At 37.6% G+C, this 17,462-nt stretch overlaps 1 protein-coding gene across 2 annotated transcripts in view; it reads left to right on the forward strand.

The window, feature by feature from the left end:
• The window catches only part of LOC138695094 (C3 and PZP-like alpha-2-macroglobulin domain-containing protein 8), a 976,398-nt gene extending 959,281 nt beyond the window's left edge, over window positions 1-17,117 (forward strand). For both annotated transcript variants that reach the window (XM_069819482.1, XM_069819483.1), the window contains exons 25-26: window positions 11,196-11,403; window positions 14,015-17,117. In XM_069819482.1, coding sequence (XP_069675583.1) covers window positions 11,196-11,403; window positions 14,015-14,844 — 1,038 coding nt within the window. In that variant the 3' untranslated portion in view covers window positions 14,845-17,117. The remainder of the gene's footprint in view (window positions 1-11,195; window positions 11,404-14,014) is intronic.
• The last annotated feature ends 345 nt before the right edge of the window (window positions 17,118-17,462 follow it).

A 17,462-nucleotide genomic window follows, 5' to 3' on the forward strand; every position in this document is an offset into this window, starting at 1 on the left:
AACCGTTTTACGGAAATGGAAATGGGAATGGGAAATAATCTGAAGAAAGCGAGAACACTGCACCCACCCACGTGGTCTGTGTTGCTACATGTACATTTTACAAGTTCAGTATCACATGCTTTTCAAGAATGTCAGTTCTTGTAAAGTCATACTATCATTATTATTCAAAGCTGCTGGTCGCCAATTAATTTTTTATGTTAAAAATGATGTAGTTTTGAGTACCTACTTTCAGTTTCAAATATATTTGTACAAAACTGACAACTTGGCTGTTGCCCTGTCTAGTAAACAATGAATAGAAGTGAATTTCAGGGGCCAACTACGTAAAACTACTTCCTCTTTGTTTTACATAAACCCGACTTTAACTTTCAAATATCCACGAAAGTTTCAAACCATGAATAGTAGCCTATATAAAGTGAAATGAATAATATTTTTGTTTTATGATTTTAAAAAAAAGTTTACATGGTATCTTTCATAGCGTTGCGTTAAAACTGTTTTTGTTGTGTCTCCTCCTAGATGTGTTATAGTCCGGTTGACTGCAACATCGTTAGGTGGCAGCGGTAGCGAGCTTGCTGCACGACCAGTCGGTTTCTATTTCCCGCCCATGACTGATTCAGAGGAGGATCTCCTCCCTCTCCATTCATTTACTCGCTTTAAAACTCTGCTTCTTTCTCTGGCCGCTAGTGCGCTGTTGTCTATATGTGTTAACTGCAGTAGAGGAGGAATGGAGTGCCTTTCCTCCACACAGACAATCTCGCACCTTTCTCACAGTTTTCTACAGCACATGAGTGCGCGTCGTTTAAAACTCGATCAACCGAGTTTTTCTTATAGCTGTGAACTAAAAAATTATCGAATCTTCCTCGAATTTCAAGGCACATATTTTATTTGGTATTTACTTTCAAAAGAAGAAAATGTGAGGAGGACGTTCCTCCCTTCCCTCCCCCGAGGAACCGCCACTGAATTCATGCATATTATATGTTGTTTACGAGATGTTTTATAATGTGTTCCTGTTATGTTCACGAGACCTGATGATGCCATAAAGCAAAAGCACTCGTCATATAATAAAATAAAATATATTTAATTCAATGATATAATTCATTATGTAAAAATTATGTTTAGATTGAACAATAACCGAATATAATAAATTGAAAAGAGAAATTATCCACGCTTCCAAGAAATCATCCCTGACATGTTACAATAAACGTGGGATGAATTATTTCATTGGGGACCATATAAAGAACTGATTTTCTATTATAAGAAATCTCCCATCTTTCAAATTATTATAAACAAAGTTCTGAAAAAAAAGTTTAATAGTGGCTGCTTGCAGTATTTTTATTTTACCTACAGGATGTTTCAGAATATTACTAATTTTCATATGTGATAGAGGGCATATAATGAAACATAATTTCGTAATAGTGTCCGGAAATGGCTCCATATCAAGATATAACTATGTGAAAGAAATGATATTCAGCAAGTCTTAGAGAGATGGAATCGATCGTGTAAAGGTATGGGAGTTCCAATTGGACATGAAACAATACATTCTCTCCTATTTGCAGACGACCAGGTATTAATTGCTCAGTGTCGTGAAGATGCTAAGTTCATGTTGAGGAGGTTGATGGAAGCCTTTGATATAGGAGGTCTTTGCATTAATATGAATAAAACTGAATACCTCGTTGTGGGCAATAGTGGAAGAGATATTATCCTACCGCAAGGAACAATTAAATCTGTGAGACATTTTAAGTATTTGGGGTCTATTATCCACGAGTCTGGGAGCTGTGAAGCAGATGTAGATCACAGAGTGCAACAGACAAGAAGGGCAATAAAGATGCTGAATGGGGTACTGTGGAGTAGATCCATTTCCAAACAAATGAAGAAAATAATTCTACAATCTATAGTTGAATCTATACTAACATACGGGGCAGAGGGATGGGCACTTGTTGAACGTCAGAAGTGTAAGATACAAGCGACAGAGATGGAGGGAATAAGAAGAGCTGCTAGAGTATCCAGATTGGAAAGGAGAAGGAATGAGGATGTGAGGCAAATGATGGAGATGGAAGAGTCGGTAATTGAAAGAATCGAAAAACGAACTCTTCAATGGTATGGCCACGTAAAAAGGATGAAAGAAGGAAGATGGCCAAAGATTATTCTGGAATGGTCACCTCGGGGAAGGAGGAAGCGTGCGAGACCAAGAAAAACATGGAAAGCCGGTGTCATGCAAATGATGAAGGACCGACATATGCAGGAGGAGGATTGGCGGGATCGAGAAGGATGGCGGAAGGGAATTCAGGGCAACCGCTGAAGAGTCGAAGAGCCCACAAAAGAAAGAAAGAAAGAAAGAAATGAGTTATTTTAAAAAATCTCACTGTGAAAAGTAACTGGCTACTATGTCGAAGACATTGACCTAGTCTTGAAAATGACGTATGCTCCGCATAAATTCGTCGTGTCTCATTAGCACTGCCATAACCTGCTGCATATGTATTCAACAATTGTAAACCGACGCACTTTTCATTATCGAAAATTTGCAAACAGATCTGACAGAAGTTATTTTGTGACATACAACGAAAACAAATCAACTTCAACTGTTTCCATGGTAACGAGAATAGCTGAAACAAAGATGGCCATGAATGATAGTAAGGTCAATGAAGAGGTCTGCTATATTACCTTCATATTATTATTTTCTTTGACAGTTTGTGTGAAATTAATTCCTGTTAAACTTCAGAATACTGCGTAAGTACTTATGTAAAAAAATCTGTGCAAATTAAAAGTACCTAATTAAAAACGTGTTCATAAATATGTACACAAAAAAGAGACATATTACTTATGCGATATTCTGAAGTAATACCTTAATACCATACCTATGTTCCAACTCCACATGGAAATAGGTCTACTAAAATATTACAGTTTAAAATCCTCACTATTTCCAATATGTTTAACTTAAGTCCTTTCGTCACGACAAAATTCTGAAAATAGTAATATATTTACAACAAAGCAATTACCTTTCTACACAGGAAACTGCTTATAAAAATTGGACACATATACATACTGTATATACTTCCCACAATTTAGATTTTATTGTTTTATTATTTACGAGGGGGATCCAGGAAATAACGACCGTTCGCGCATACCCGCTGCGCAGCCAACTCCCCTTCCTTGTTTGAAGGTCAACTGGCTTCCTTAACATGTGTTCTCATAATGTTGTGAGTACTGGTTGCAACAAGTCGCCATTGTGCATTTTGTGTTACTTCAAAATAAACGACATGATTGATAATCCCGCCAACTGTGAGGTGAGGAATGTGATTCGATTTTTGAATGCCCGACATTTGAAACCTGCAGAAATTTACCGGCAATTGAAAGAAGTGTATGGTGATACTGTAATGAATAAAAGAAATGTGAGAAAATGGTGCGAAATGTTCAACAATGGGCGAACAAATGTCCACGATGAAACTCGACCCGGACGCCCATCACTCATCACAGAAGACCTGAAGACTAAAGTGAACGACAGAATCTTGCAAGACAGGCGCACATCACTCGACGAATTGCATATTGCCTTTCCTGACATTTCTCGTTCTTTGCTTGGTGAAACTGTGTCGCAACATCTTGGCTACCACAAAATCTGTGCACGATGAGTTCCACAGCAACTGAGTGACCAACACAAAACTCAGAGAATGGCCTCAGCATTGACATTCTTGATGCGATATCACACAGATGGAGACGCCTTTCTTGATCAAATTGTGACTGGTGATGAGACCTGGGTGTCTCACAACACCCCAGAGACCAAGCGCCAATCACGTGAGTGGCATCATCCCTCATCACCCAAGAAACCGAGAAAATTCAAACAGACTCTCTCAACACAAAAAGTCATGGCTACTGTCTTTTGGGATCGCAAAGGTGTTCTTTTGCTGGATTTCATGCCAAAAGGCACTACAATCAATGCAAATCGTTATTGTGAGACTTTACGAAAACTATGGCGAGCCATCCAAAACAAGAGGCGAGGAATGCTTTCGAGAGGAGTTGTGCTTCTTCACGACAACGCCCACCCGCACACTGCTGCTTCAACTCGAGAATTGCTGGATCAATTCGGTTGGGAAATCTTTGATCATCCGCCCTATAGTCCAGACCTTGCTCCTAGCGATTTTCACCTTTTCACTAAGCTGAAAGACTTTCTGGGTGGTACGCGTTTTGGAAGTGATGAAGAGTTGAAGACAGTGAACACCTGGCTTAATGAACTGGCGGCAGAGGAGTATAACACGGGAATTCTAAAGCTAGTGAACAGATACGACAAATGTTTAAATGTAGGTGGTGATTATGTAGAGAAGTAAAGGAAGCTTCAGTTATTTAACAGACTTTGTTTTTTCAAATAAATATTTTTTTTTAATTATTACAACAAAACGGTCGTTATTTCCTGGACCCCCCTCGTATATTCTTTTCGGAAGAGCATATGTTTTATATTCCTTGCTGCACCTGAAAGAGTGTTTATATCCATGTTAAATTTTGAATAGAAGTTTCGAGCACTTGTTTTTATGTTCAAGATGTCACAGCTTCGTTTGCAGAGCCTAACCAAAAACAGACGATTTTACTAATTTTATTGTGCTACTTTCGAATGTTTACAGAGTTTCGCGTAATATTTTAATTTTCTCCGTTTTTAAAAACATACATTATTTTGTCATGTGAACAAAAAAATATAATTCACCTGTTAACAATTCTGAGAAGGTTTCGTCAAAGAAGTTGCTGAAATTGTGGCCAAATCTCCAGAAATTCAATCACATAATGATCAACATCATAACAATACTACTCTCCTCCTGTTCGGAAGTAAGTTTCAAGAATTAATTTGTAATGTTCTGTTGTAACATTCATTTCGTCCTTACGAAATATTTAAAAAAATTAAATGGAATTTGGTTGTAATAATAATAATAGGAATAACATTTATTTCTTGTCTTTAATACAAGGATGCATTGATTTGCTGACAAAACAAAAGAATACCCAATGTCAATAAGAGACATGGCCTACATCATTTATCTATGCCTTGAAAATTAAACTCGTTCTGTGATTATGGAGATATGGAAACAAATGTCAGAAGCTGCTATTCAATATTGAATACGGGGTACAGTACTAGTTATATTATTTTTTAACTCAATGGCAACAATCTTTATGAGGTCCCTATCATTTAACACAAACTCTGCATTATGTCAAACTTAATAAATATGAGACCAGTTGCCAATACATCAGGAGACAGTACTTACTTACTGGCTTTTAAGGAACCCGGAGGTTCATTGCCGCTCTCACATAAGCCCGCCATTGGTCCCTATCCTGAGTAAGATTAATCCAGTCTCTATCATCATATCCCACCTCCCTCAAATCCATTTTAATATTATCTTCCCATCTACGTCTTGGCCTCCCCAAAGGTCTTTTTCCATCCGGCCTCGCAACTAACACTCTATATGCATTTCTGGATTCGTCCATATGTGCTACATGTCCTGCCCATCTCAAACGTCTAGATTTAATGTTCCTAATTATGTCAGGTGAAGAATACAATGCGTGCAGTTCTGCGTTGTGTAACTTTCTCCATTCTCCTGTAACTTCATCCCTCTTAGCCCCAAATATTTTCCTAAGAACTTTATTCTCAAACACCCTTAATCTCTGTTCCTCTCTCAAAGTGAGAGTCCAAGTTTCACAATCATAAAGAATAATCGGTAATATAACTGTTTTATAAATTCTAACTTTCAGATTTTTTGAAAGCAGACTGGATGACAAAAGCTTCTCAACCGAATAATAACAGGCATTTCCTATATTAATTCTGCGTTTACTTTCCTCCCGAGTGTCATTTATATTTGTTACTGTTGTTCCAAGATATTTGAACTTCTCCACCTCCTCAAAAGATAAATTTCCAATTTTTATATTTCCATTTCGTACAATATTCTCGTCACAAGACATAATCATATACTTTGTCTTTTCGGGATTTACTTCCAAACCTATCTCTTTCCTTGCTTCTAGTCAAATTCCCGTGTTTTCCCTAATCGTTTGTGGATTTTCTCCTAACATATTCACGTCATCCGCATAGACAAGCAGCTGATGTAACCCGTTCAATTCCAAGCCCTCTCTGTTATCCTGGACTTTCCTAATGGCATAGTCTAGAGCAGCATTTCTCAAAGTGTGTTCCCCGGAACCCCGAGGTTCCGTAAGCAACTCTTAGGGGTTCCGCCAGTTCCTGATGTGAAATTATTTACTTTTTAATATCTAAAATATGTTATAAAAACATGAAAAAGAATAAGAACAGAACTATAACTGTTTATTCAGTCATTCTATTGGCAATTATCAGGACAACAATGGGTACTGTTTACGTCAATCAGATCACTAATGGACATTGTTGAAATAATAATAGGTGCGCTTAAAGTAACTTAAGTGTCTGAAGCAAACACATTTTCCAACAATAATGCACAGGTGTAAATTGTATTATGGAGTTAATTGAACATTTTGTGAAGGGTATTTCGCAGAGTTGTTTTGACGTTCCTTCAAGAAAGCACAGGAAACTTCTTCTGGCAAGTTGACCTGGTTGGCAAGTTGGTATAGCGCTGGCCTTCTATGCCCACGGTTGCGGGTTCGATCCCGGGCCAGGTCGATGGCATTTAAGTGTAAATGCGACAGGTTCATGTCAGTAGATTTACTGGCATGTAAAAGAACTCCTGCGGGACAAAATTCCGGCACATCCGGCGACGCTGATATAACCTCTGCAGTTGCGAGCGTCGTTAAATAAAACATAACATTTAACATTCTTCTGGCGAGGGAAGACCATTATTTTGAAGTTCAGGTAGAGATATCTGTTAATTTTGTGTTTCAAAGTTTATTTAATAATATCAGAAATAAGGTCAAATATTAAAAAAAAAAAATTGTGCTAGTTTGTCATCCCTTCTCCAAAATTGTGTAAACAGAGGGCGAGACCGCCGATCATTGCGAGCTACACCATCCTATGTTTAATACAGAGTGACACCGAATCATGGATCGGTGGCTTAAAACAGGATCATTAAAATAATCAACATCCAAGTGTAGCATTACAACTTCAACTATCCCTAAAAGTATGTGGGTCTAATGAAGGAGAAATGGAAACACCAGGTTTACAAAGTAGCTGCTCATCATCTGAAAATATGAAAGAGCCAACAGCCAAAACACAACATGAGCCTGTAATTAAAAAACGTAAATATGAGAATTACTTAGCCTTGGGTTTCATGAATGCTGAAAATTGCCCTGAATGTGTAATATGTGGCAGAAGTTTACCTGATAGTTTGATGACACCTTCAAAATTACATCGCCATTTTGAAACAAACCATGCTCAGTTTCATGACAAGAATATTGATTTCTTTGATAGGAAATTCACAAAAGTTCTTAGCTCAGACATCTTATGGTAGAATTGAAAAAGCAATAGAGGCATCTTTTATTGTAAGCTATACAGGGTGTATCAAAAATACGTGTACAAACTTCAGGCATGGGTTCCTTACACCAAAAGAAGGAAAAAAGTTCATATCAACACATGTCCCATAATCCTTTGTTTCCCCGTTAGGAACTGTTCAACACATTGGTACACTCATAAAATGCAACACACAAAACTCATAACCAATGCTCGAAATGTCCTCCTCTTGCTTCTAAACATGCATGCACTCGTAGAATCATGGACTGTCGCACCCTTTCAAATACTCCGGGATGATGTCGAATGGTTTCGCAAGCTTCCATGACACGTCGATGAAGAGTTTCATGATCCGGGATATCTGCTCCATAAACCAATTGTTTAAGGTGCCCCCAAAGATAAAAATCCAAAGGATGAGGTCGGGAGAACGTGCTGGCCATTGAACTGGTCCTCCTCTGCCTATCCATATGTCATGGTAGACATCAGTCAGTGTATCTCGAACAAGGCGACTAAAATGTGCTGGAGCCCCATCATGCATGAACCACATGTTTTGTCTTATGTTCAGAGGCACATCTTCGTGCAGTAATTCTGGAAGAGTGTTTTGGATAAAGTCCCTGTAGATAGCACCTGTAACACGAGCTGATAGAACGTATGGACCTAGCAGACAGTCACCTACAATTCCAGCCCACACATTAATCCTAAATTGTTGCTGATGTCTAGCCTGAAATACAGCACGAGGATTACGATCTGCCCATACGTGTTCATTGTGGAAATTGGTAATTCCATCTCTCCCAAACGTTGCCTCGTCTGTAAACAAAACTGATGAGACAAACAATGGATTGGCTATTTGTGCTACAAACCATTGGCAAAAGTTTTCCCGTGGTGGATAATCGGCAGGCGAAAGGCCCTGCACACGTTGCATATGATACGGATACAAGAGCTGCTCGTGAAGTACCCTCCATGCTGTACTGTGTGATGTACCAGTTGCCACAGCCAATTGTCTTGTACTGATACCTGGATCGTCTTCGGCACAGTGTAAAATGTCTTCTTCGAGGTTCGGCGTACGAACAACTCTTGGTCTTCCTCGATCACCAGTCTGTGGTGCAATGGTACCTGTCTCAGCAACGCGACAATACACAGCAACAAAGGTTTGATGATTCGGTTGTCTTCAGTCTGGAAATGTCATCTGATACAGCCGTACAGCCTCGCGTCCATTACCATTCGCGCGACCATACATAAAAATGATGTCAGCCTGCTCACGAAATGAATATCGTCCTGCCATGGTTGAACGAAATACGTTAACTCACTCCACGTTCACAATTGCAACGTTGAAGACAGACTAATGACAAATGAAACATGTAAACAAGTCTCCATGGCAACACTTCGCCATCTGCAATCCATTTCTGATACGAGTCACGCCTTCTATGAATGAGTGCATAAAGAAATGAACTTTTGAGGTTGGACCTCGAAGGCTGTTGAACGCAAACTTTTAGTAATAAATGAATAACGGGGAAACAAAGGATTATGGGACATATGTTCATATGAACTTTTTTTCCTTCTTTTGGTGTAAGGAACCCATGCCTGAAGTTTGTACAAGTATTTTTGATACACCCTGTATAGTGGCTCAGGCAGGTGAGTCCCACATAGTAGCCGAAAAATTAATAAAACCCTGCACGATTGACATGGTTAAGTGTATGATCAATGAGAAGGAGGCTAAACAGTTATCTTCCGTGTCACTTTCAAATGAAACAGTGGCTCGTCGCATTCAAAACATAGCAGCTTACGTCAAGGAAGAATTATACCGTCAGTTCAGATCATGTCAATTTGCACTACAGATAGACGAGTCCAGTGATGTAGCAGATCTCGCAGTTGTACTAGTGTTCGCTCATTACCATTATGAAGATGCTATTGAAGATATGCTATTCTGTAAACCGCTGCCAGCTGCTGTTTGAAATTTTCAGACTTGTTAGTGAGTACTTGGAAGAAAATCATATACCCTGGGACAGTTGTGTTCATATCTGCACGGATGGTGCAAAGGCAATGATTGGAAAAACAGTTGGTGCAGTATCGCGCATAAAATCAGTTGCAAAAGCAATCAATATATTTTGCAGTCAAGCTTCGGCCACATAAAAAATGCAACTCTCCCTCAAAAATGTTCTTAATGAAGCAGTAAAAATCGTTAATTTTGTCAAGTCCAGACCACTAAATTCAAGACTCTTCAAAATCATTTGTGAGGCCATGGGAAGCTTTCATAAATCTCTGCTTTTCCATACAGAAGTGAGATGGCTTTCTCACGGAAAAAAACTCTAAGTAGACTGTTTGAACTTAGGGCTGAGGTGATAGCTTTCTTCATTGATCACCATTTCGAGTTAGACGATCGTTTGAGTGACAAACAATGGCTCTTGAGACTTGCCTGTTTAGCTCACATTTTTGTCAAAATGAACGAAGTAAATGTGTCATTGCAAGGGGAAAATGCTAATCTATTCACTGCAGCAGATAAAATCAGGGCTTTCAAGAGAAAATTGCAGTTCTGGATGAGATGTCCAGCAGACCATGAATTTGAAAGATTTCCTCGACGAGAACAAAGAAACTCTCTGAGAACTTGATGAAATCAATGAAGAATTTGTAAAGCGTTTGGAGGATATGCGCCACACTGTAGAGCAGTATTTTCCAGAACAGAAAAGTGAAAACAATTCTCAAAACTTGTGGGTCAAAAATCCATTTGTCATCAAAGAAAAACATTCTTCCCACACATCGGAAGTATATGAAGCATTACTGGAATTGATGTCTGATTCATCCCTGCAATCTCAGTTTAAGAATCTCCCTGTGATGCATTTTTGGCACAGCCTGAGAAGAGAGTACCCAGTGTTATCAAAGAAAGCTATTACAATTCTGCTTCCTTTTGTAAGTACTTACCTATGTGAAACTGGGCTTTTTGTGTGTATATGTCTATCAAAACTAAATACCGAAATAGAATGGATGCAAGTCCAGACATGAGACTTCACCTTTCCAGCATTAAACCCGGTAGTAAAGAAATATGCAGGCGTAAACAACAAAAACACTCGTTACTGGTCTATTACAAACAGGTGATTTTTTTCTGAAAAAACAAAATTAAGTACCTAAATTTTAGTGTGAATTACACAACTTAAGTGGACTTAATTTCATTTATGTTTGTTATATATTTACTGATCTTTGCAACAGTAGCAAATAGATTTCAGAAACATTTATAATTTTTAAATAGAAGTATGTATAATGTGAGTTCAAAAAACATGTTCAGTGTTAGTGGTAAAAGTAAGCCAGGATTATTAATCTTTTTAATAATAGCAAATACAGTCCAACAACATTATTTACAATTTTTAAATATGTATAATATGTGGCATCAATAAAAATGTGTAATGATAGTGATAAAATACATTTGGCAATTTAATATTTGTCTGCAATATAAACACATCACTAATATTCCATTGGGTTCCACAGTTTTATTTTGGGTTTAAAAGGGTTCCGTGTCTAGAAAAGTTTGACACGCTGCTCTAGAGCAAAGTTAAAACGTAAAGGTGATAGTGCATCTCCTTGCTTTAGTCCACAGTGAATTGGAAACGCATCTGACAAAAATTGACCTATACGAACTCTACTGTACGTTTCACTGAGACACATTTTAATTAATCGAACTAGTTTCTTGGGAATACCAAATTCAATAAGAATATCATAACATCAGGAGACGGTAAAAAAAAAAAACTTTCTGCACATGTCACACAATAGCAGTACAACATCCCTCAACAAACAGCTGCTTTACTGTTAACAGGTGAGCAACACGTGTGCTCTATGTGCGAGGTATACGGTGCGCAGCGTGTTTGTGGTTGGATCGCTGCGTCCAGCATTTGCTAGAGTGTACCCGGCAGGAAGGTCAGATTTGGGTGCCGAGACCTTCTTCCACACTCGAAGAGGCAGCCCACTGCTGGATGGACTCACAGATGACGACTTGATCACCTGGTTTGGAAAAACGGGAGCAGGTGAGGGCTGTCCATCCCACGGATTACATCTGTGGCCGGGAGGAAAAAGGCCTTAAGTAAAAATTTTATACTTTTCAGGAGAGCAGTAGGAAGATTGAAATTGGTGTCAATTATAGAGTTTTTTTAATTAAGAGGTTTTTCCTGGATATTATTTCTTTATATTTCTTCTAAAATAGGTAATGTTGCTCATTTAACAATTTTCTTGATTATTTCCAAAAATAGCCGCACTTAAGCCCTTTTAAGACTAGAAGCCAAACTGAGTAGAAGGGACTATTAAACGTAAGACCTTTTTCATGTCAAAACAAATGAGAAATGTAAATTATTAGGAATGCAAAATGGGTCTTAAACAATATAGGACTGTTTACCCTGGTGCTTAAAGTTTTAAAAGGAAAGGGCATCAGTATGTGATAAAATGGCTAAAATACAAGTTAGACCTTTTTAATAGGGAAGCATGGAAAGTAAACATGTGATGGTTTGTAAGGAATAAAGTATTAAATATTCTTAAGCCCTTTATCCTGTGTGTGCTCGATTCAAAAAGTACTTAGGACATTTGGTAACGCTGTAAATCCAGTCAGGAGTCTTATTTGACTTTAACCGTTTTACCAGATTGTAGAGAATTGTTTCTGCTTTCAGAATATAGTTGTTGTTGTTGTTATCTAATGCCCGGCTTTGGCAACGAAGCCATTAACGGTCTTGCTCTCCAATATTTCTCTGTGGTGGATCCATCAGGTAGAACTTCACAGGTTATGAGATGATCTTCAGTCATTTCTTCTTCTTTGTTGCATAGAGGGCAATTTGGATTTGTATAAATTCCTATTTTATTCAAGTGTTTGGCCAAATAATCGTGTTCTGAATTTTGCTAATGCAGATTTACGTGGGATTTCTGGAATAATTTCTGGTTTTTTTATTAAAATGCTGCATTTTTTATCTTTGGCTTTGGTACATAGTGCTTGGTTTTGCTTGATTTTATATTTATTTTTAATTAGTCTTTTGATGGATGTAAATCTTTCAGAATACATAAAAGGCTCATTTTCACAAAAAATTGACTTAAGACCTTTTTCCTCCCAGCCACAGACATATTTATGTTGGCCTGTAATTTTCTTATCAACTGGGAACTTTCTTGTTTTCTGTGGCCCAGTAGTTACTTTGCGATTGTGAACCAAAATACCGTAGATTCAAAACCTGGATAAAAAAATTCGAAGTACACCTTCCTCTAGAGTTGCCAACCTCCCTGATTTTAGCAGGAAGATGTTTTTCACACAGTCATCCAATGTCTGTAACTGAACCTTTCAACACTCTTGAAACTCCAGACCATATTTCATAACTAGGGAGCGGATTTTTATGTGCTAAAAAATTTAAATATATTTATTTTTTATGTGCTAAAAAGTACAAAAATATTTGCTAAAAATAAAAAAATAATTTTTTTTTTTTAATATGACAAAAATACCTTACTTAGCTTGGGGAAAAAAATGTTACTAGGTACTCACCAACCACACTCGAGTGCTAGTAGTTGGCCGAGAATTGCAGTCAACAACAAAGGTCATCTCCAAATGCATGCCGATTATCTCTGAACAACGACTTATACTGTGAAAACAATCTTTCCACATCACAGGACATAAGACGTGCATATTTAAAGAGAGGAATGTCACAAACACATACACCGGCAAGTCCACACCTGTGGAGAACGGTCAGCGCGTCTGGCCGCGAAACCAGGTGGCCCAGGTTCGAATCCCTGTCGGGGCAAGTTACCTGGTTGAGGTTTTTTCTGAGGTTTTCCCTCAACCCAATACAAGCAAATGCTGGGTAACTTTCGGTGTTGGATCCCGGACTCATTTCACCGGCATTATCACCTTCATATCATTCAGACGCTAAATAACCTGAGATGTTGATACAGTGTCGTAAAATAACCCAAAAAAAAAATACACCGGCAATTTCACCTACAGGCACATCCTCCAATACTTGTGCAACTTTACACATTTTTTTATATTCACTGTTTTTCCCAAACACATTCTGGAATTTGTCCCTTAGAACTTGTACTTCTGAACCTGGTAGCGAGTCTAGTTTAATTCCCACGGCACGCACCTCCCTAACTGTTTCAGACAACAGGTTTGTGGATATTTTTTATGGCGTCACACAAAAAGCTTAGATTTGCTGATAGGAAAGACAAATCGTTTTTTAAATAACCAATCTTTCAGTATATCTTGATGGATATCGATTGACGAAGCCCGATAACAGGAAATCACAACAAGATATATTGCCTTACTTGATAGACATGAGCGAGAGGCGAGAGATTTGTTTAAATTAAATAATGTTCATACCCGAGCTCTTATCTGTTGTGTTTCACAAAGCATGGAGTGAAATCATCTTCAGCAACAATAAACTCCAAGATTTATGTGTTTGTAATAGATTTCCTGAAAATATGTATTTACATAATTTTTTTGTGAAAATATGTGTTTTTATGTGAAATAAAATTCAGGTTTTAAACTTGAAACTTCATGTTCAGAATTTGTAACTTTGTTAATTGTGTTTTATCACACTCAAAAAGAATATTTAATTACATAGGAATCCGCTCCTTATTCATAACTCATTTATGATTTTGTTATAATCGCAGGAGAGCCTCAGCTGAGTTCAAACTTCTCAGAGATGTGCGAGTGTGGCCAAACCTGTCCAACACCCGAAGACAACACCAGAGTGGACAGCGGCGACAACATATCTCCACCAATCACCAACATGGATGCAACCAACGTAATCGTCTTCAGCAACCAGACAGAAGATACAACCCTGGAACATGAAGCAGTGAGTGAAACTGCTTTCACAGCAACAACAGAATCTAGTATCGAGGTTTCAAACGTGAGTCACAATATACTGGACACCACTACAGCGTTCACTGCAGAATCAACAGAAAATGTGAAGACAGGACCTCTACAGACCAACAATCACACCATCACACTGAAAGATTTCACAAAAACAGACACGGACGGTAACTTAACAAGACAAAACAATAAAACTGTTTCACAAGTTACTTTTCATAGCGTGCCAAATGCGATATTGGGTAGCAGTATTACCAAAATTAACACAAACATAAAGAAAACACAACTTGAGAGTCCAAACAAAAGTTCGAGTCAGAGACTACAGATGGCAGCACCACAGTCAACCAGCGTTGCGGTCACAGAAGCAACAAGACCACAACAACAAGCAAGATACATCAATAAGGAGCGACAACACATTGCGTCTGAGATCTTACCACCTGCTCTAACAACAGAGCAAACTTCGCCACCGCAGCACGGAGGATTGGAAGGCAGTGACAAGTTGTTCGTCCTGGATAGAGACACGTTATGGGGAATGCTGCGAGAGGTCGTTCATGTAGAACTTGACAAAAAACAGCCGACTCTGGAAGACGCGTCGAGAAGTGAGCATTCAGAGAAAACTGATTTTGATTGAAAACGTTAGCGTAGGTTACTAAACCTCAGCATTTATAATTTAAAATAGCCGCGTGTCCCTTCGATACAACGCTCAAAACAACCGCGAGCCCTCAAGTGACATTTGTGTTGTAGTGACATCCAAATGAGTTGAAGTTAAGCACAACAAAAACAGCTCACGAGAAACAATAATTCCAGACGTTTGAATATTGAAGTTACATTTATTGACTTCACTCTCAGTGAAGAACATACCTCTATATTGAACCTCAATATTATTTTAAACTGGTATACATGACATTTCCTCAAAATATCACAATTTGTACTAATGTTTCGAAGTGAAATCCTCTTAAGGCAAATTCCCTGAAGTTTATTAACTTTTCAGCGATATTTTGAAGTGGTTAATCTGTTGTATATGACCCATTCTTTGCAGTGATATTCTGAAGCAATCCAACTAAGGCAAGTTCCCTGCAGTATGTAAGCAATCACACTTTTCAGTGATACTTCCAAGTGATTTATCAAAAGTAACTTTTCTGAAGGGAAAGAGTGAGTTTAGAGATCTGTAAAATATTCATTTTTTAAAGGACCTGGTATACTGTGTAGTGGTTTGTTACAGAGTTGTGCCAAAGTATTTCTGCACTGATATGCAAGGAGTAGAGAAGGGCGAAGACCCTGTACATCATTACCCGTCCGGTTGAGAATGCAAATGTGAGAGAAAAGGCTTCTTCCAGAGTGGGACGCGAGCCAGAGAGGTGTTATTAGTGTATTGTAATTTGGTAGTTTGGTGGAGAAAGCTATACTCTTAGCGTATTTGTGTCTGTGACAGCAGTTTCATAGCGGACATTATTCAGACTAACAGTTCTGATTCTACATTTTTTAATTCATAAACTCATGCTAGTAGTAATAACAATAGCAAAACTATAATTTTTAATCTTTCATTAAACAAAATTTCTAGTCAAGTGCCAACTACAGTAGATAGGTAGATAGTGAAGTGATTTTATTTGGTTAAAGAAATACACGGTGGTGCTGGGTTCTTTATGGTTTTATGTATGCATTGTTGCAGCTGACAGTATGCGGGGTGTGATAATTTTAAAGACCAATTGGAAGAGTAAATGATACATGTTGGCTACCTGTGATTTTTACAGGTATTCAAGAAGTGAGTGGTCAACAATCAGGAACATGGACTCGATCAATCTGACCGTAAATCATCCAAAGTCTTGAATGACCCAATAGTGTTTTTCATGTCAACCAAGAAAGACATCCACGAAATTACATCATAATTTACAGAGCTTATCTCTGAAGTTATTTTAAGTGAAAAAGTTCATGTTGAAGTGTGTACAATTCTCTGTACTCTACAACACTGTTACAAATTAAATTTTAAAATTAATAGTAACTAATTTTGTTAACAATAAAATAAAAATTTGAAGGAAAGTCATTAAGTTACAAGTTGAAGTAGCAACCTACATTTTAAAATGAAGTGCCTGAAGCTATCACCGCTAGACAGCAGTATAATCGATGTGCGGACAAGCGAAACAAAGAAGCAGCTGTTGCAAAATGGTGGGATCTCTGCATTAATGTTGCCAGGTCTTCTCATATTTGACCCATAGTTTCTCCACTCTCCCATTTCACATACTTGATAATATTTTCTCCCGTATTTAATAAACTTTTATTAATTTACTTATTCATTAATTATATTTTACTGCTAAATTTCCGTGTCTTTCAAAGCCTATCGTTTCCGATTACGTAAAAGTGTTTAATGATCAATTCGGTATTCAATGTTTGTCCACCTTTCAGAGAACTTCTGTACTCAAGAGAAAGTTTGACGTGACAGACAATGTTCACCATACATGGCAGAATTTCTTTATGAATATTCTTTGCTGTCAATACTTTCTGCCCAAAAAATCGCACAAAAGAACACTGCTCAACAATGATACACTCATGTGGAGGTGCCGTCATCTTGCAACTGCAGCATCTTTGTTTCACTTGTGCATCTGAATAATCTTGCCATCTTGCAGTGATAGCTTCAGATGTCTCATTCATAAATGTAGGTCATTACTTCGATTTCTAACTTACCTCACTGACTCGCCTGTGTGTAGAAAATAACAAAATTAATACTTACAAAAATAAATCAAAAGCATATGATAGAAGCTTTTTTCTTAAAGTTTCGCAATACTTTTATGTACTTTGATCTGAAAAAAAGTAAAAAAAAAGTTATTCATTTCTTACAGAGTAACAAATATATGTTTGTATTTGATAAAGTTTCCTGTTTCTACACAAAACGGTGTTTATAGATTAAAACATTTCCTACTTCTTTACATGTCAATTCCATACAGCCTTCGAAGATACATGGACAAATCAGTCGATCTCAACTTTTATTTTTAAATTTGGAATTACTTCAGAAATAACTTCTGTAAATGCCAGTATAATTTCATAAATAACTCTATTTAGAAAAACCACACCTGCATTTGAAATAATTTCATTAAATTAAAAGACAGAATGGTGGAAAAACAAGATATTCAACAAAATGTACATAATATGACTGTTAAAGCTCCACGAAAAAATGGCCCGATATGACAGGTGGCCAACTTTACAGGTTTTACCAAATATTACCATATGTGGCATATAAAATATCTTTTATTATGC

This window comes from Periplaneta americana, chromosome 2, assembly GCF_040183065.1.
Source record: "Periplaneta americana isolate PAMFEO1 chromosome 2, P.americana_PAMFEO1_priV1, whole genome shotgun sequence".
Lineage (NCBI taxonomy): Eukaryota > Metazoa > Arthropoda > Insecta > Blattodea > Blattidae > Periplaneta > Periplaneta americana.